This window comes from Triticum dicoccoides, chromosome 6B (genome assembly GCF_002162155.2).
Source record: "Triticum dicoccoides isolate Atlit2015 ecotype Zavitan chromosome 6B, WEW_v2.0, whole genome shotgun sequence".
Taxonomy (NCBI): Eukaryota; Viridiplantae; Streptophyta; class Magnoliopsida; order Poales; family Poaceae; genus Triticum; species Triticum dicoccoides.
Genome location: NC_041391.1, coordinates 719,216,556 through 719,236,877, shown reverse-complemented (window position 1 = coordinate 719,236,877; position 20,322 = coordinate 719,216,556). Strand labels below are relative to the sequence as shown.

At 47.1% G+C, this 20,322-nt stretch overlaps 2 protein-coding genes and 1 non-coding gene across 3 annotated transcripts; 1 reads left to right on the top strand and 2 right to left on the bottom strand.

Moving 5' to 3' along the window:
- Window positions 1-16,670: 16,670 nt before the first annotated feature.
- Window positions 16,671-18,597, top strand: LOC119325686. Its single transcript, XM_037599401.1, has 4 exons — window positions 16,671-16,921; window positions 17,514-17,861; window positions 17,941-18,090; window positions 18,174-18,597. Exons 2-4 carry the CDS (start codon window positions 17,592-17,594, stop codon window positions 18,435-18,437), a joined length of 684 nt encoding a protein of 227 aa, XP_037455298.1. The 5' UTR covers window positions 16,671-16,921; window positions 17,514-17,591; the 3' UTR covers window positions 18,438-18,597.
- TRNAP-AGG lies at window positions 17,281-17,352 on the bottom strand. The gene has a single exon. It is a non-coding gene; the product is annotated as a tRNA-Pro (tRNA).
- A 50-nt stretch (window positions 18,598-18,647) lies between the features above and the next one.
- Window positions 18,648-20,322, bottom strand: LOC119325685 (pentatricopeptide repeat-containing protein At1g61870, mitochondrial-like). Its single transcript, XM_037599400.1, has one exon. The coding sequence runs from the start codon at window positions 20,299-20,301 to the stop codon at window positions 19,030-19,032; it is 1,272 nt and encodes a 423-aa protein (XP_037455297.1). The 5' UTR covers window positions 20,302-20,322; the 3' UTR covers window positions 18,648-19,029.

Sequence of the window (20,322 nt, the reverse complement as noted above, 5' to 3'; positions counted from 1 at the left end):
TGGCGGCGGTGGCCGACGGTGGTGAGTTGGGAGTGGAGGCGACGCGATCGGTGTGTGGGGAGTGGTGAGTGGGGAGTGGTGGGCGGTGCGGTGGGTGGGCGTGGATTTATTGATGCGGTGAGTGGGAACGCGAACCGTCCAGAGTGGGAGTTGGCGACTGGAAGAGTAGAAGTAACTTCATAGAAACTGGACATGAACTTCAGACATGAACTTCTACAGTTTAGCATGAAGTTCATTGATGAACTAAACAGACATCTAACTGTCACCCCCAGGTGGATTCTGAGAAACTGGAATTTCTTCAGTTAAGTTGAGATCAGGTATTGGCTCCCTTGCTCCATCTTCACCAAACATGAGCCTGTATGCTGGATAAGAGCTAGCTTCCCTCCTGTATCTTCTCCCAGCCACTCCTCTGCCTCTTGCTCTACTCCCAGAAGATCCTCCTCTCTCTGTAGTGCCAGATCTCACTGTCTTTCCTTTCTTCCTTCCTCTTCCTCCAGTTGCACTTGACCCGGGATCATCTGGATGTGGTACTGCTGCAGCTTTCTTCCTTCCCCTTCCTCTTCCCCTCACACTTGTTGTGGCTGTGGTTGTGGTTCTTCTGGGAGGGATAGAATCCCTAGCTTGCACCACAAAAGCAGACTCTTCAGGAAGTGGCCCAGGAGGATTCCAAGTGCTCACATATGCCCTCTCATATGCAGGATCACAAAATGTCAGGAAGATATAAATGAGAAAATGAAATGCAGGTACAAATTCAGAGAAAAACAGTTAACTGAAAATGAATGACAGTAATATTAAAGGTGCACCTCCTGGCCTATGGTGTAGACCATACTACTTCTGTCATTCATAGGATCAAGCCTAGGATCAAGTCTTGTTGGCATAATATCCTGTAGTCAGAAAACAATTCATGTTAGTAACATAACTAAACTTAAATGCAGTTAACTGAAATCACTGTTCAAAGTCCTAATTCAGAGAAAAATAGTTAACTGAAATCACTGATTTAACCTGCAGAATTGAAGGATCTCCAACTTCATCATCATCTTCTAATTGAGCTTCCTGTTGCCTCATAAACTTGGCATGTCCTCTCTTGTTGTGGTCAGCACTACCACACACTGAGCAATGCATGGCCACTCCTTTTTTGTTGATGTAAAAATTTCCATCTTTCTTCTTCTTCTCTTCTGGTGTCTTTCTCCTGTTCTTTGCTGGCCTGCCCATTTTCTTTGTGAAGACTGGAGGGTGGATGGGAATGTTGGGGAACGTTGCAGAAAATTAAAATTTTTCCTATGGTTTCACCAAGATCCATCTATGAGTTCATCTAAGCAACGAGTCATGGGAGAGAGATTGCATCTACATACCACTTGTAGATTGCGTGCGGAAGCGTTCGAGGGAACAGTGATGATGGAGTCGTACTCGCCGTGATTCAGATCACCGATGACCAAGTGCTGAACGGACAACACCTCCGCGTTCAACACACATACGGTACGGACGACGTCTCCTCCTTCTTGATCCAGCAAGGGGGAAGGAGAGGTTGAGGAAGAAGGCTCCAGCAGCAGCACGACGGCGTGATGATGGTGGAGAGGCAGTACTCCGACAGGGCTTCGCCAAGAGCACAACGGAGGAGGAGAGGTGTTGGGGAGGGGAGGGGCTGCGCCTTGGATCAGGTGTTCAGCCTTCCCCTCGCCCCTCTATTTATAGGGGAAGGGGGAAGGGGGCCGGCCCCCTCTAGATGAGATCTAGAGGGGGGGGGGGTGGCGGCGGCCAGGGAGGGGGCTTGCCCCCCAAGCAAAGGGGGTGCGCCCCCCTTAGGGTTCCCCCCCCCCAACCCTAGGCGCATGGGCCCAAGGGGGGGGCGCACAGCCCTCCAGGGGCTGGTTCCCTGCCCCACGCGGCCCATGTGGCCCACCAAGAGGGGTGGCCCCTCCCGGTGGACCCCCGGAACCCCTCCGGTGGCCCCGGTACAATACCGATATGCCCCCGAAACTTTCAGGTGTCCGCATGACAACTTCCCATATATAAATCTTTACCTCCGGACCATTCCAGAACTCCTCGTGACGTCCGGGATCTCATCCGGGACTCCGAACAACATTCGGTAATCACATACAAGTCTTCCTAATAACCCTAGCGTCACCGAACCTTAAGTGTGTAGACCCTACGGGTTCGAGAGACACGCAGACATGACCGAGACGGCTCTCCGGTCAATAACCAACATCGGGATCTGGATACCCATGTTGGCTCCCACATGCTCCTCGATGATGTCATCGGATGAACCACGATGTCGAGGATTCAATCAACCCCGTATGCAATTCCCTTTGTCAGACGGTATGTTACTTGCCCAAGACTCGATCGTCGGTATCCCAATACCTCGTTCAGTCTCGTTACCGGCAAGTCACTTTACTCGTACCGTAATGCATGATCCCGTGACCAAACACTTGGTCACTTTGAGCTCATTATGATGATGCATTACCGAGTGGGCCCAGAGATACCTCTCCGTCATACGGAGTGACAAATCCCAGTCTCGATCCATGTCAACCCAACAGACACTTTTGGAGATACCTGTAGTGCACCTTTATAGTCACCCAGTTACGTTATGACGTTTGGTACACCCAAAGCACTCTTACGGTATCCGGGAGTTACACGATCTCATGGTCTAAGGAAGAGATACTTCATTGAAAAAGCTCTAGCAAAACGAACTACACGATCTTGTGCTATGCTTAGGATTGGGTCTTGTCCATCACATCATTCTCCTAATGATGTGATCCAGTTGTCAATGACATCTAGTGTCCATAGTTAGGAAACCATGACTATCTGTTGACCAACGAGCTAGTCAACTAGAGGCTCACTAGGGACATGTTATGGTCTGTGTATTCACACGTGTATTACGATTTCCGTATAATACAGTTATAGCATGAATAAAAGAAAATTATCATGAACAAGGAAATATAATAATAACCCCTTTTATTATTGCCTCTAGGGCATATTTCCAACAGTCTCCCACTTGCACTAGAGTCAATAATCCAGTTACATTGTGATGAATCGAACACCCATAGAGTTCTGGTGTTGATCATGTTTTGCTCGCGAGAGAGGTTTAGTCAACGGATCTGCGACAGTCAGATCCGTATGTACTTTGCAAATATCTATGTCTCCATCTTGAAATATTTTCACGGATGGAGTTGAAGCGACGCTTGATGTGCCTGGTCTTCTTGTGAAACCTGGGCTCCTTGGCAAGGGCAATAGCTCCAGTGTTGTCACAGAAGAGTTTGATCGGCCCCGACGCATTGGGTATGACTCCTAGGTCGGTGATGAACTCCTTCACCCAAATTGCTTCATGCGCTGCCTCCGAGGCTGCCATGTACTCCGCTTCACATGTAGATCCCGCCACGACGCTCTGCTTGCAGCTGCACCAGTTTACTGCTCCACCATTCAACATATACACGTATCCAGTTTGTGACTTAGAGTCATCCAGATCTGTGTCGAAGCTAGCATCGACGTAACCCTTTACGACGAGCTCTTCGTCACCTCCATAAACGAGAAACATGTCCTTTGTCCTTTTCAGGTACTTTAGGATATTCTTGACCGCTGTCCAGTGTTCCTTGCCGGGATTACTTTGGTACCTTCCTACCAAACTTACGGCAAGGTTTACATCAGGTCTGGTACATAGCATGGCATACATAATAGATCCTATGGCTGAGGCATAGGGGATGACGCTCATCTCTTCCTTATCTTTTGCCGTGGTCGGGCATTGAGCCGAGCTCAATCTCACACCTTGCAGTACAGGCAAGAACCCTTTCTTGGACTGATCCATTTTGAACTTCTTCAAAATCTTATCAAGGTATGTGCTTTGTGAAAGACCTATGAGGCGTCTCGATCTATCCCTATAGATCTTGATGCCTAATATGTAAGCAGCTTCTCCAAGGTCCTTCATTGAAAAACACTTATTCAAGTAGGCCTTAATGCTATCCAAGAATTCTATATCATTTCCCATCAAAAGTATGTCATCTACATATAATATGAGAAATGCTACAGAGCTCCCACTCACTTTCTTGTAAACGCAGGCTTCTCCATAAGTCTGCATAAACCCAAACGCTTTGATCATCTCATCAAAGCGAATGTTCCAACTCCGAGATGCTTGCACCAGCCCATAAATGGATTACTGGAGCTTGCACACTTTGTTAGCATTCTTAGGATCGACAAAACCCTCCGGCTGCATCATATCAGTTCTTCCTTAAGATGCCCATTAAGGAATGCCGTTTTGACGTCCATCTGCCATATCTCATAATCATAGTATGCGGCAATTGCTAACATGATTTGAACGGACTTAAGCTTCGCTACGGGAGAGAAAGTCTCATCGTAGTCAATCCCTTGAACTTGCCGATAACCCTTAGCGACAAGTCGAGCTTTATAGACGGTAATATTACCATCCGCGTCCGTCTTCTTCTTAAAGATCCATTTGTTTTCTATCGCTCGTCGTTCATCGGGCAAGTCTGTCAAAGTCCATACTTTGTTTTCATACATGGATTCTATCTCGGATTTCTTGGCTTCAAGCCATTTGTTGGAATCTGGGCCCGCCATTGCTTCTTCATAGTTCGAAGGTTCACTGTTGTCCAACAACATGATTTCCAGGACAGGGTTGCCGTACCACTCTGGTGCGGAACGTATCCTTGTGGACCTACGAAGTTCAGTAGCAACTTGATCCGAAGTACCTTGATCATCATCATTATTTTCCTCTTCAGTTGGTGTAGGCATCACAGGAACATTTTCCTGAGCTGCACTACTATCCCATTCAAGAGGTAGTACTTCATCGAGTTCTACTTTCCTCCCACTTACTTCTTTCGAGAGAAACTCTTTTTCCAGAAAGGATCCGTTCTTGGCAACAAAGATCTTGCCCTCGGATCTTAAGTAGAAGGTATACCCAATGGTTTCTTTAGGGTATCCTATGAAGACGCATTTTTCCGACTTGGGTTCGAGTTTTTCAGGTTGAAGTTTCTTGACATAAGCATCGCATCCCCAAACTTTTAGAAACGACAGCTTAGGTTTCTTCCCAAACCATAATTCATACGGTGTCGTCTCAACGGATTTAGACGGTGCCCTATTTAAAGTGAATGTAGCTGTCTCTAGAGCATATCCCCAAAATGATAGCGGTAAATCGGTAAGAGACATCATAGATCGCACCATATCCAATAGAGTGCGATTACGACGTTCGGACACACCGTTACGCTGAGGTGTTCCAGGCGGCGTGAGTTGTGAAACGATTCCACATTTTCTTAAGTGTGTACCAAATTCGTGACTTAAATATTCTCCTCCATGATCCAATCGTAAGAATTTTATCTTTCGGTCATGTTGATTCTCTACTTCATTCTGAAATTCCTTGAACTTTTCAAAGGTCTCAGACTTGTGTTTCATCAAGTAGACATACCCATATCTACTCAAGTCACCAGTGAGAGTGAGAACATAACGATATCCTCTGCGAGTCTCAACGCTCATTGGACCGCACACATCGGTATGTATGATTTCCAACAAGTTGGTTGCTCGCTCCATTGTTCCGGAGAATGAGGTCTTGGTCATTTTGCCCATGAGGCATGGTTCGCATGTGTCAAATGATTCATAATTGAGAGACCCTAAAAGTCCATCAGCATGGAGCTTCTTCATGCGCTTGACACCAATGTGACCAAGGCGGCAGTGCCACAAGTATGTGGGACTATCGTTATCAACTTTACATCTTTTGGTATTCACGCTATGAATATGTGTAACATTACGTTCGAGATTCATTAAGAATAAATCATTGACCATCGGGGCATGACCATAAAACATATCTCTCATATAAATAGAACAACCATTATTCTCGGATTTAAATGAGTAGCCATCTCGTATTAAACGAGATCCAGATACAATGTTCATGCTCAAACTTGGCACTAAATAACAATTATTGAGGTTTAAAACTAATCCCGTAGGTAAATGTAGAGGTAGCGTGCCGACGGCGATCACATCGACCTTGGAACCATTCCCGACGCGCATCGTCACCTCGTCCTTCGCCAGTCTCCGCTTATTCTGCAGCTCTTGCTGTGAGTTACAAATGTGAGCAACGACACCGGTATCAAATACCCAGGAGTTACTACGAGTACTAGTAAGGTACACATCAATTACATGTATATCAAATATACCTTTAGTGTTGCCGGCCTTTCTGTCCGCTAAGTATTTGGGGCAGTTCCGCTTCCAGTGACCCATCCCCTTGCAATAAAAGCACTCAATTTCAGGCTTGGGTCCATTCTTTGACTTCTTCCCGGCAACTGGCTTACCTGGCGCGGCAACATCTTTGCCGTCCTTCTTGAAGTTCTTCTTACCCTTGCCCTTCTTGAACTTAGTGGTCTTATTGACCATCAACACTTGATGTTCTTTCTTGATTTCAACCTCTGCTGACTTCAGCATTGAAAATACTTCAGGAATGGTCTTCACCATCCCCTGCATATTGTAGTTCATCACAAAGCTCTTGTAGCTTGGTGGGAGCGACTGAAGGATTCTGTCAATGACCGCCTCATCCGGGAGGTTAATGTCCAGCTGGGACAGGCGGTTGTGCAACCCAGACATTTTGAGTATATGCTCACTGATAGAACTATTTTCCTCCATCTTACAACTATAGAACTTGTCGGAGACTTCATATCTCTCGACCCGGGCATGAGCTTGGAAAACTAGTTTCAGCTCCTCGAACATCTCATATGCTCCGTGTTGCTCAAAACGCTTTTGGAGCCCTAGTTCTAAGCTGTAAAGCATGCCGCACTGAACGAGGGAGTAATCATCAGCGCGAGACTGCCAAGCATTCATAATGTATTGGTTCTCTGGGACGGATGCATCACCTAGCGGTCCTTCTAGGACATATTGTTTCCTGGCAGCTATGAGGATGATCCTCAGGTTCCGGACCCCGTCCGTATAGTTGCTACCATCATCTTTCAGCTTGGTTTTCTCTAGGAACGCGTTGAAGTTCATGTTGACATGAGTGTTGGCTATTTGATCTACAAGACATATTTGCAAAGGTTTTAGACTAAGTTCATGATAATTAAGTTCATCTAATCAAATTATTGAATGAACTCCCACTCAGATTTGACATCCCTCTAGTCATCTAAGTGTTACACGATCCGAGTCGACTAGGCCGTGTCCGATCATCACATGAGACGGACTAGTCATCATCGGTGAACATCTCCATGTTGATCGTATCTTCCATACGACTCGTGTTCGACCTTTCGGTCTCGGTGTTCCGAGGCCATGTCTGTACATGCTAGGCTCGTCAAGTTAACCCTAAGTGTTCTGCATGTGTAAATCTGTCTTACACCCGTTGTATGTGAACGTAAGGATCTATCACACCCGATCATCACGTGGTGCTTCGAAACGACGAACTTTAGCAACGGTGCACAGTTAGGGGGAACACTTTCTTGAAATTATTATAAGGGATCATCTTATTTACTACCGCCGTTCTAAGTAAACAAGATGCATAAAACATAATAAACATCACATGCAATTATATAGTAGTGACATGATATGGCCAATATCATATAGCTCCTTCGATCTCCATCTTCGGGGCTCCATGATCATCTTCGTCACCGGCATGACACCATGATCTCCATCATCATGATCTCCATCATTGTGTCTTCATGAAGTTGTCACGCCAACGACTACTTCTACTTCTATGGCTAACGCGTTTAGCAATAAAGTAAAGTAATTTACATGGCGTTCTTCAATGACACGCAGGTCATACAAAAAATAAAGACAACTCCTATGGCTCCTGCCGGTTGTCATACTCATCGACATGCAAGTCGTGATTCCTATTACAAGAACATGATCTCATACATCACAATATATCATTCATCATTCATCACAACTCCTGGCCATATCACATCACATGACAATTGCTGCAAAAACAAGTTAGACGTCCTCTAATTGTTGTTGCATCTTTTACGTGGCTGCAATTGGGTTCTAGCAAGAACGTTTTCTTACCTACGAATAACCACAACGTGATTTTGTCAACTTCTATTTACCCTTCATAAGGACCCTTTTCATCGAATCCGCTGCAACTAAAGTGGGAGAGACAGACACCCGCCAACCACCTTATGCAACAAGTGCATGTCAGTCAGTGGAACCGGTCTCACGTAAGCGTACGTGTAAGGTTGGTCTGGGCCGCTTCATCCCACAATACCGCTGAAGCAAGATAAGACAAGTAGCGGCAAGCAAGTTGACAAGCTCTACGCCCACAACAGAATTGTGTTCTACTCGTGCAATAGAGAACTATGCATAGACCTAGCTCATGATGCCACTATTGGGGAACGTTGCAGAAAATTAAAAAATTTCCTATGGTTTCACCAAGATCCATCTATGAGTTCATCTAAGAAACGAGTCATGGGAGAGAGATTGCATCTACATACCACGTGTAGATTGCGTGCGGAAGCGTTCGAGAGAACGGTGATGATGGAGTCGTACTCGCCGTGATTCAGATCACCGATGACCAAGTGCTGAACGGACAGCACCTCCGCGTTCAACACACATACGGTACGGACGACGTCTCCTCCTTCTTGATCCATCAAGGGGGAAGGAGAGGTTGAGGAAGAAGGCTCCAGCAGCAGCATGACGGCGTGATGATGGTGGAGAGGCAGTACTCCGACAGGGCTTTGCCAAGCGCACAACAGAGGAGGAGAGGTGTTGGGGAGGGGAGGGGCTGCGCCTTGGATCAGGTGTTCAGCCCTCCCCTCACCCCTCTATTTATAGGGGAAGGGGGAAGGGGGACGGCCCCCTCTAGATGAGATCTAGAGGGGGGGGCGGCGGCCAGGGAGGGGGCTTGCCCCCCAAGCAAAGGGGGTGCGCCCCCCTTAGGGTTCCCCCCCAACCCTAGGCGCATGGGCCCAAGGGGGGGCGCCCAGCCCTCCAGAGGCTGGTTCCCTGCCCCACGCGGCCCATGTGGCCCACCAAGAGGGGTGGCCCCTCCCGGTGGACCCCCGGAACCCCTCCGGTGGCCCCGGTACAATACCGATATGCCCCCGAAACTTTCCGGTGTCCGCATGACAACTTCCCATATATAAATCTTTACCTCCGGACCATTCCGGAACTCCTCGTGACATCCGGGATCTCATCCGGGACTCCGAACAACATTCGGTAATCACATACAAGTCTTCCTAATAACCCTAGCGTCACCGAACCTTAAGTGTGTAGACCCTACAGGTTCGAGAGACACGCAGACATGACCGAGACGGCTCTCCGGTCAATAACCAACAGTGGGATCTGGATACCCATGTTGGCTCCCACATGCTCCTCGATGATGTCATCGGATGAACCAGGATGTCGAGGATTCAATCAACCCCGTATGCAATTCCCTTTGTCAGACGGTATGTTACTTGCCGAGACTCGATCGTCGGTATCCCAATACCTCGTTCAGTCTCGTTACCGGCAAGTCACTTTACTCGTACCGTAATGCATGATCCCGTGACCAAACACTTGGTCACTTTGAGCTCATTATGATGATGCATTACCGAGTGGGCCCAGAGATACCTCTCTGTCATACGGAGTGATAAATCCCAGTCTCGATCCGTGTCAACCCAACAGACACTTTCGGAGATACCTGTAGTGCACCTTTATAGTCATCCAGTTACGTTGTGACGTTTGGTACACCCAAAGCACTTCTATGGTATCTGGGAGTTACACGATCTCATGGTCTAAGGAAGAGATAATTGACATTGAAAAAGCTCTAGCAAAACGAACTACACGATCTTGTGCTATGCTTAGGATTGGGTCTTGTCCATCACATCATTCTCCTAATGATGTGATCCCATTGTCAATGACATCTAATGTCCATTTTCAGGAAACCATGACTATCTGTTGACCAACGAGCTAGTCAACTAGAGGCTCACTAGGAACATGTTATGGTCTGTGTATTCACACGTGTATTACGATTTCCGGATAATACAGTTATAGCATGAATAAAAGACAATTATCATGAACAAGGAAATATAATAATAACCTTTTTTATTATTGCCTCTAGGGCATATTTCCAACAGGGAATGCCATTCATCTTTTCCCAGCTTTTCCTGTCCCTCATAGGCATGATGTTGTGCCCATATGCCTTTAGATAGTTTTCTATGCTATAGCACTTGTGAACCAATGTTTCAGGGTCAATCCTATCAGCTCTACAACAGGCAATCACATGATTGCAAGGGATGCCATCCAATTGAAATTTTTTGCAATCACAAGTTCTTGCTGGAATATCCACAACATACTTGTTGTTGCCTGATTCAACACCATAAATGCCAAGTCCTGAATGTGTTGGAAAGCAGTTACCTGAGTACTCTGCATTCTTGTCCAGTTTCTTCCTAATCTTGGGGTAGATAAGTCCAGTCCACTTTTCTGAAGCTTCTTTGTACTTTTTGTCATGCCTCACAATAATTTTATGTGTTATGCATTCTTGCATTGATATAACACACAGTTCTCTTGCATCCAAGATGTAGCTGCAAGAGAGACATAGTAAAATTTTGTCAGAACTCAGTGACACTGCAAGATTACCTGAACTGAAGTTTTATGTGTTAAACATAACTAAACTTGTTTGCTAGAAAAGTGAACTAACTGAAGTTTACCTGTTGTACACCTCTGACATGTTGTTCAACAAGATGTCACACTTGGGGAAATCTCTGAAGTATGCTTTCACCCACTGGTTGGGGGGCTTGCCATCCAACCAATTATATGCCTCCAAGTTCTGTGCCCTCAACTTCTCTCTGTTCAAGGTCCACTTGTCCACATTAGTTGACCTAGCAATGGCCCACAACATATTCTTCAGTGTTTCTCCTTTGAACTTCTGGTGGAAGTTTTGATAAAGATGTCAACACAAAATCTGTGTTCTGCATCTGGCCATATCTTCTCAACAGCATTGATCAAACCCTGCAAAATTAGTTCATAAACAGTGAGACAACAGCACCATATGGAAATATGCAACAGCAACATGTTTGGACAAATGGAACACACCTTTTGCTTGTCACTCATTATAGTGAAAGGGGAGGTGTTAATGATGTTTAAATCATTCTTCAAAGTGGTGAGAAACCATTCCCAAGAGTAAGTTGACTCCACCTCCACCATGCCCATTGCAATTGGAAATATGCAATCATTGGGATCAATCCCAACAGCTGTAAGCAGCACACCCTTGTATTCGCTCTTCAGGTGACACCCATCAACAAATAGAATTGGCCTGCACCCCCTCAGGAAACCTCTCTTGCAGGCATCATAGGACCAATATAGTGAAGATAGGTGATCTTTTGGAAGCAGGTCACCTATTTCCTTCACTTCGGTTGTGCAAACAATGAATTTGCTCCCTGGATTACTTCTCCTTAGTTCTTGTCCATAGTCCCACAACTGGCTGTATTGTGCTTTCTCATCACCATGTATGATCTTAAGTGCAACACTCCTGGCCCTGCCAAGCTTCATTCTCACTGGATTAAGCTTGAACTTCTGCTGAAGTTTTCTTCCAAATGTACCCAAGTCCATGCTCTTGTTGTCTCTGAACTCATCCATAAATATCTCAGGCAGGTACTTTACTGTCAAGCACTTGGAATCCCATGTTTTATGACAGGTGTGCTCTCCATTGTACTCTCTGATGACAATGCTTCCTGTTCTATTGTATCTAGATGCTTTCAACCTCCAAGGGCAATCAGGTTGACACACACCAATGAATCTCTCTGCCTCATTTCTAGCTTTAATGATTTTCACTCTGTTTTTGACTGTGTATGCAGTGGATGCTTCCCTTAGCTCTTTCATTTCTCCAAATACTTGCCCAACCCTGAAGATTGGGTTGCTCATGTCCATTTCTGCATTGAATGTTCTGAATGTATATTTCAACTTCTCCGACTCATCTTTTGACAGGTTGAGCTCATCATCATCCAGTGGATCTTCCTCCTCAAATATCTCTTCCTCTTCTTCATTGTTGTCATTCAATGATTTGTCCACATTCTGAGCAAACAAATCATCATCTCCATCTTCACAATCATAGTCACTCTCATAAAAGTCTGAGTCAGTTTCATTCAACTCTTCTTCTCTATCATTGTTTTCAACTACATTATCTACATTCTTTGCATCTGCATCATGATCTGCCTCTGCATCCTCTCCTTCCATTGCATTCTCTGCATCATGATCTGCCTCGCCATCCTCTCCTTCCTCTGCATTCTCTGCATCATGATCTGCATCCTCTTCTTCTTCTTCATCCTCATTTCCATCTGCAGTTGGGCATCCTTTTAGTATGATATCAGGATATAATGTCTGAATCTTGTTCTCCTCATCAACTAACAAATCCAATGTCTTGGCTTCTCTGCTGGACCTCACCATAGCAGCTATAACATCTGGATTGTTCACACATAGCAGGCCATCACCATAGTCTTTATCTGGCAAAATCCAGTACACTTTGATTTGAGGGTCTGTAGGGTCATAGTCCATCCTTGCCAAGCAATACTTGATCATCCCCAGTGAGTGACCATGTGTCTGAATGACAGTAGTCAAAAGCTTCATGACTGCACCCAATGTAAGAGAACTTCAATTCTCCACCTATGCATTCCCCCAAGAAAATTCCATTGTGCTCAAACTCCACTGAGAAAAACTGGCTAGCTTCTCCATTTGTCACTGCAATAATCGACACATGTAATTTTCAGTGCACAACACATTCAACTCTAACTGAATCATAGTTTCAACTGAAAAAGTACAGTGCTCAAACTCTAACTGAATCTGTACATGATTTTCAAACATAAATATGTACTGAATATCAACTAAAAGACCACCCTTTCATCACAAAACAATAGTAAAAATGATGCCTTTCATCTCAAAAAAGCTTTTACTTTTGCCAAACAGAGAAAGTAAGCATTTTTTCACTGAAATATCGACTGAAAGACCACCCTTTCATCACATTTTACAGCGCATTTACAGTTCAGTGCAACAATAGCATATAATCTCTGAATATGTGAACAATAAAATCACATCAACACATGACCTCTTTCCTCTCTGACCTAAAGGACCCCCCTTTCCCTGTATGCTACCCAAAACCCTAGGTCAAATCCCCTCACATTGCCCTTGATTGACCCCACGAATTCCCCAAATCAGCATCAAGAAACCCTAGACAAGCTCATGGAAACTACTTCCCCTACGAACCCTGGGGACGCACACAACCAACCCTAGTGAGCAGATCGACCCAAAATTCACACTACATCGGCATGATCGGCCTAAAAAACCTAACCACTCCGCCGGCAGGAACAAGGGAAGCAGAGGAGGAGGCAGAGGAGGCAGAGGAGTGCTTACCGTATTCAGGAGGCCACTTGCCGGGTTCCCTATGCCGCGGCTCCATGGCGCCTTGTGTCGCCGCCGATGAGGCCGACGGCGGCGTCGCCTCACAGGAGCAGGAGCAGATGAGGAGGACAGGACGGGCGAAAGAAGGAAATATTTTCTAAGGGGTTTGCATCGGGGCCGACGACCAGGGGGTTTTCTGTCGGAGGTATGGACTTGTCTGCGAAATTGCTAAAGCGCGAGTTTTTTTTGTAAAAACACACTTCGGGCCAGACAGAGCCTACCTGGCGCGCCACGTGTGCAGTTCGGGGTGGTTTTGTATGAATTTGTTACAACAGTCAAGTTGGAGGACTAGTTTTGTGGGGGTTTTTAGTTTTTGTATGAAACTGGTCCCACCCCTACAAGTTTATGTACCAATAGTGGTATTAACTCTTTTGCATGCATGGACTGATTTTCGACAAGTTTCCCTCTGTCAGAGGTTCGGTCCATACTTGCGCCACATGTTCAAGGCTTGTGCTTAAATAAAAGAAATTAGAGGAAGAAGACATAAACTAGTGCCACTCACTCTCTTCGATTATTATTTTCCTTGATTATGTGTATATGTATAGTCATCTGCTTCGGTACATCCCCCTTAAATTGAATCAACTGTGGAGATTTAAAACATACCACCGTCTAGGCACTAGGCGGCGACGTGGTCACGGTACCAGGACTCGCGGTAGTACTCGGCTTTGCGGCGCCTTGACGGTGCACCCCTTATTCACCAAGCGCTCTATGTCGGAGCCATGTGCTTATGGTATCAGGTCTCAAGGCGATACTCAGCATGTGACTCCTCGGCGGTGGACCGCCCATCCGCAAAGCTCTCCATGCGGGCGAGGTGCTCGTGGTATCGAGCTCACGGCGGTAGTCCTATCGCGACTCCTTGATAGTGCGCTCCTATGCCTCCACCCTAACCCCCTCCCTCGAGGTGAACCCCATCCTCCTCCATCTTGAATCTACGCCTCGTCGTGCGGTTGGAGCTCTTGGTTCTTAGTTGCCTCGTCGTCCGTAAGCATCTCCACCTCTGCCTCTGCCAACACGTCTGACGTACTTAGTGTAGATGGATCTCGTTGCAGAGCTCATGGATGATAATGATGTGGCATAGCGAGGTGGTGCCTCCACGGTAGTAGTCACTGACACAGGGCTCGTCACCATGGCCGTCGGGGGTGGGTTCTTCAAGATCCTAATTGGATAACTGCATCAGCAGTGGAGCTGAAAATGGACGACGGTGGTGGTTTGGAGGGGAAATTTCAGTCATCCGAGAAGTAGTCTTTTGGCACTAGGATTGAGAGTAGGAGCGCAAAAGGAATTTCCTACATATTATAGGAGGGGGGGGGGCAAAAGTACCCTTCTGAGCTCCACTGAACAGTCTTGCAAAAAAATAGAAAAAATCTGATTTTTTTAGTAAACTTTGACAAATGTTCTAAGTGTTTGCAAATTTTTATCATGAGATCACATTCATGGAAGGCGTGGCCAAAAATAAAAGTCAGTGCTCCAAAATGCTTTCGAAAATAACATTTTTGAAGCATCAATTTTTTTTATTCCTTCCACGAATGTGATCTCATGATGAAAATTTGCAAAAACTTAGAACAGTTGTCAAAGTTTACCAGAAAAAAAATTAGGATTTTTTTATTTCTTTTCACCTTCTTTGGTTTTACTGTTCATCCAAACTCATTTGAGCTCAAGCTCAGATACTCCGCGTCCGCGGGGGTAGGTGGGTGGGTGGGGGGGGGGCTGTGCTTTTAGGCCGAGTTGATATATCCCGCTTGACGTTTGACCGAAGCTAGCGCCGCCCAAATTTAAATTACTTCAAATTTTAAAAACAGCAAATTTAATGTTAACACTGTGTAAAAAATGTGTATATTTTAAAAAATGTTGATATAATTACAAAATACTTGTGACATTTAGAAAAAAGTTCATGATTTTCAAAAAATGTACGTGGAATTTTAAAAAATATGTATACTCCTACAATGTAAAAACAATACTTTACCATTATACAATGTGCCATAAATTTAACAAAATGTTCGCGCATTTCAAAAAATATGGTCGTGACACTTAAAATATGTTTCTACAATGTAAAGGCATTCACGTAGCTAAAACATATTTTAATCGCTATCTGAAAATGTTTAACATGTATTTAATTTTTTTTCATAACCTGGATTTGAGAAAATGTTAATCATATATTTGAAAGGTGTCTACATGTAAAAAAATGTATACGGAAAATGTATAATGTGTATGAAAAAAAAGTAGACATCAAAATATATCTTTGAAAAAGCAATCTGTATAAAAACAATGTTTTTTCTACGAGAAAAGTGTACAATGTGTGTGAAAAAAATTAGATATACATTGAAATTTTTTTGAAAGATAAAGGAAACAGAAAAAAAATTAAGGAACCCGGTAAGAAACCAGGAACCCCGAAACTCAAAAGAAAAGAATGAAAAATAAAAAAATGAAATCTGCTAAAGAAACGCAGAAAACAAAAAAAACAAAAAAAAACTATGAAAGCGGCGTTTAGGCTCTTGAGTGCATCTGCACCCATGCTTTTTTTTCTATTATTATTTATTTTACGTTTACCATGTCTGCATGAGTCCGGGCACCGAATTGAATATTCGCAAACCATGCCCATATAGAATACAGAGAGAATAAGACAGGAGTAGAAGGCCTACAAAATGCTCCCATTTGAGTTGTTGCTTGTACAGACTTGTAACCAAGATTCCTTGAAGAGTTATCAGATCAATTTACAGCGCACAATTAATTTCATATTAACAGTTGAATAATATCATATCAATAACGAGAAATATCTCATTCACGGGTTGGCCGGTGCATGCCAGTACTACCAGTAGCTACCACGATTATACTCCCTCCGCCTGAAATAAATTAACGCCCAAACAGATGTATCTGGACGCATTTTAGTGCTAGACACGCCCGTTTGTGCTTGAACTAATTTCGGACGAGGGAGGGACCGATGGAGTATTTCTCGCCCAAAAAAAGCTACTGCTACCACAATTCTATGTAGAGTGCGTGCGTGTACAGAAAGAGAAAGGGAAGCGTCGTACCGATCGAGGTGCTCCGCTCTCGCAAAACGGAATCCGAGAGAGAGGGGAAAAAATAGTGCTAGAGATATTAATCCGGCCCGGTAAAACGAACCCGCTGGAAAAAAAATGAAGAAAACATTTAGTAGATGAGCAAGTAAGTGAATACATGTTGTGGTAATTAATCAAGAAACCCCCTCATGGGCATGCTCTTGTATTTATTTTTTAATTTTTTATGAGAGAAAGAAGAGGGAGGAAAAGAAAGAAAGAAAGAAAGAAAGAAAGAAAATGTGGTGGTGAGCGTCCCCGCTGCGTCTGCCACCACGCATCCATCCATCCTTGAGTTTGGTCTGCTCACTGGTGTGGCTGTGGCGTCACGCAAGCCTACCAAAAAGCTTGGGGATTTCCTCCTCCTCTTCTCCACTTCTGAACCTTCCTTCTTCCTCCTCTCATCGAGCTCCCCCACAAGCAATCTTCTTCTTCTTCTTCTTGTTAAGCAGTGGTGGTGGCGCCAACTCGGCCGGCCGGACGCGGCACGCACGGGGATCTCATCTGAAGAACCTTCCCTCCAGGTAAGTATAAATAAACTGCTACCTGGCTGCCTGATTAATAATTACTCCGCTCTCCTGTCTAAACCTGGTATCTTGTTTGTTGTTGTTGTTGTTGTTGTTGCCAATTATTCTTTTAGATTAGTAGTATTGACCATCTGCATCTGCATGCATCCTGCGGGTTTGTTTAATCCCTCCATTTGCTCAGCGTGGAGGATTCCCATCCATTCATTCATGCGTAGGATATTTGTTTGTTCTATTTCGGAAGAAAAAAAAAGAGAGGATATTTGTTCCATGTTATTTGCAAAACTAGCATTCTGAAAATATGCATGTATATGGTGTGGGGGAAGAAGAGTTAAAAAAAAGAATTTAAAGAAAAAGAGGGGGCATTCCGAGAATTGAACTCGGGACCTCTCGCACCCTAAGCGAGAATCATACCACTAGACCAAATGCCCTTTCTTGTCTTCTTTTGCATCCTCGTTTATATCTTCTTTATCACTACAGTTCGCCAAGATACTCCTCTGTTCTTTGTACACACATAAATTAGTTTTTACAAACAACTTGTTCGCCAAGATAAAACGATTCTTCTTCCACCTGTCGTCCCTCCCTCCTCCAGGCAGACCAGGCAAGTCGTCCGACCGATCCATCCATCTTGGGGTTCGAATCTGTCGTGGTGATCGATCGGTCGAGCTCCATGATGAATGTGCTCTCCAGCGGCAACCCCCAGAACCTGCGCATAATCCATCAGCACGACATTTCATTATGTCCACGGCGGAGCAGCTCGGCCCAGCTCGCAGTCACCGTGCACCCTCCTAGCCGCACCAGGAGGCCATCCTCAGGCTCCTTCCACCGCGGCGCCGTCGTCCCGGTCAGGGCCGTCGCCGACGGCGGCGGCGAGTCCAGCAGCGGCAAAGACGACGACGACGACGACGACGAAGAGAAGCGAAGAAAAGACGACGAGGAGGTGTGACTGACCGACAACGTCTGTCTGTACACACTAATCTTGTTGACGAACAGGGAGCTGACTGACTGATCGATTGCAGGGGACATCGTCGTCGGCGTCGAGGCGGAACCGGGAGGATCTGGAGCGGCTGGTGGGGGCGCCGGCCGACGACGGCTTCAGCGGGCTCGACCTGGCCACGCTCATCCGGAAGCGCTACGGGCGGAGCTACGACGTGACGCTCATCCGCAAGGTCAGGACACACCTTTCTCACACAGAGGAATTTGGAAGCAACATACGATAATGGAGGAAGCTGCACTGCAACTGCAACTGCAGGAGTTCATGGGGCGGAACCTGCTGGCGATGAACGTGATGTGGAAGTACCGGGAGCAGCGCTCCTTCCCGCTGACGGAGGAGGAGTACCTGCTCCGGCTCGACGACGTGGCCAACACGCTCCGCTCCTGGGGCGCCGTCGCCCACGTCCGCAACTCCCTCGAGACCACCAAGGACCGCCCCCGCATCGGCAAGGCCGTCAGCATCTTCATCGACGTCGACTCCGCCGGCGGCGGCAACCGCTCCGACGAATGGATCTACAAGTGAACTAACATAATCCTGAATTCAAGACCATATATGCGTGCAGCAGACTACATTGCGTACACATGCTCGTATAGCCGGACCAAATGATTCCTGCGCAGCACAGCAAATTATTCTCACGCAGCCTACATGCTGAATTATGAAATCAAACAATCGGTTGATTCAATCCTTCAAATGAGCAGTACAAAGGCAACAAACATGTAGGACTTCTCTCCATAGTGCTTGGATCGTGAGAGGTCTACAGGTTCAGAAGGTGCCCACTGCTCCCAAAGTTACACAGAGAACAATATCTAAAGCACCAAGCTAGAGGTGAATTGTGATGATAAAGAAGTGGTACAGACTGCATCTGGTAACTGAAGTTTAATAATGCCCACCTACAGGCGAGGCGACAGCAGAGCTCCCAGTAGTTTGAAATGCAAATACCTTATATGAGAAAAGATGATCTATCTTGTGCCCTGAACCAGAGGAACTGCTGGAGTCAACCGGCCACAAGCACATGAAGAAACACAAGCGTCTAATAGATTTCAAGTGCAAGAAGAAAACGATAACTTATCACCCGCTTACAGGCGACAACATACTGTCCCAAGCGGGCGGCGAGTTACGCTTTCATCTCGGCGAGCGCGAGCTGGAAGGCGTCCGCCTCAACCTTCTCCCACTCCTCCTTGGCATCACCCTTGGCGGCCTTCTTCATCGCCATGCCCAGCTCCTTGGCATGCTTCACCTTCCTGCTCTTCACCAACCCTTGGATCAGACCCTTGACAGCCTCGAACGGCGGCGCCCACTTGTTGGCCAGGCACTCCTTGCACACCTCCAGGGCAGGGACAAACGCGTTGTTTTCGACCAGCGCCTCGATCAACATGATATAGGTCTCGAAGTTGGGCGACACACCTTTCCCGTTGAGTCTGGGCACCTCCGGCATCCTCTTGAACAGCGCCACCGCAGCGCCCACCTCTCCCTCCTTGCAGAGCCCGCCGATGACAGTGTTGAAGCACTCCCGGTTAGGCGGGACGCCGTTGGCGCCCATGGCGTCCAGCAGCTCCTCGGCCTCGAAGCTCCTGCCCTTGGCGCAGAGGGCGGACATTCGGAGCTTGTAGGTGGTGACGTTGGGCTTGAGCCGCCTCTTGCCGCCAGTGACCTCCTTGAGCAGCAGGTCGAACGCGGCATGGTCACCTGTCTTGAGGTACCCCTTGAGCATCTCGTTGCAGGAGACTATGTCTGGCTGCACGCCGGCCTTGTCGGGCATTCCGTCGAACACCTGGCGGGCGCCGGCGACGCCCCCCGTGGCGACCATGCACTTGAGGAGCACGTTGTGGGACACGACGCCCGGCGTGATGGAGAGCTCGGCGGGGAGGTCGCGGAAGGCCTCGATGGCGCGGGCGGGCTGGCCGGCGTCGTGGTAGGCGGCGAGGAGGGCGGAGAGGGCGCGGTCGGAGGGGGGCACGACGAGGCGGAAGGTGGAGAGGGAGTGGGTGGGCATGCCGGCGGCGGCGTAGAGCGCGATGAGGCGGATGAGGAAGCCCTCGGAGGGGTGCGGCGCCGGGAGGGCGGTGAGGGAGGCGGAGAGCACGGAGGAGACGAGGTCGGGGCGGGCGGCGGCGGTGAGGCGGGAGACGGCGAGGGAGAAGATGGAGCGGTCGCCGAGGAAGGGCGGGTGCGGGATGCCTTTAAGGAAGAGGGCGGCGAGCTCGTCGGGCGGCGTGGCGGCGCTGCGGATGGAGTTCTTGATGCGGACGAGCTCGGCGGGGCTGATGGTGGGGGCGGTGGAGGACTGGGCCTGCGTGGAGAGGAGGCGCACGAGGGCCTGGCGGCGGAGGAGGAGCGCCGGTGCCGGCGCGAGGGCCCGGCGGAGCGCGGCGGCGGCGGCGGCCATCGGGGAAGGGTTTGGGGGGTG

Bases quoted from the DNA above. Each gene is read 5' to 3' on its own strand.
- LOC119325685 (XM_037599400.1), bottom strand. From the start codon at position 20,301: ATGGCCGCCGCCGCCGCCGCGCTCCGCCGGGCCCTCGCGCCGGCACCG.
- LOC119325686 (XM_037599401.1), top strand. From the start codon at position 17,592: ATGATGAATGTGCTCTCCAGCGGCAACCCCCAGAACCTGCGCATAATC. The intron at 17,862-17,940 runs GTGTGACTGACC...GATCGATTGCAG, and splicing joins GAAGAAAAGACGACGAGGAG to GGGACATCGTCGTCGGCGTC. The intron at 18,091-18,173 runs GTCAGGACACAC...CTGCAACTGCAG, and splicing joins ACGTGACGCTCATCCGCAAG to GAGTTCATGGGGCGGAACCT.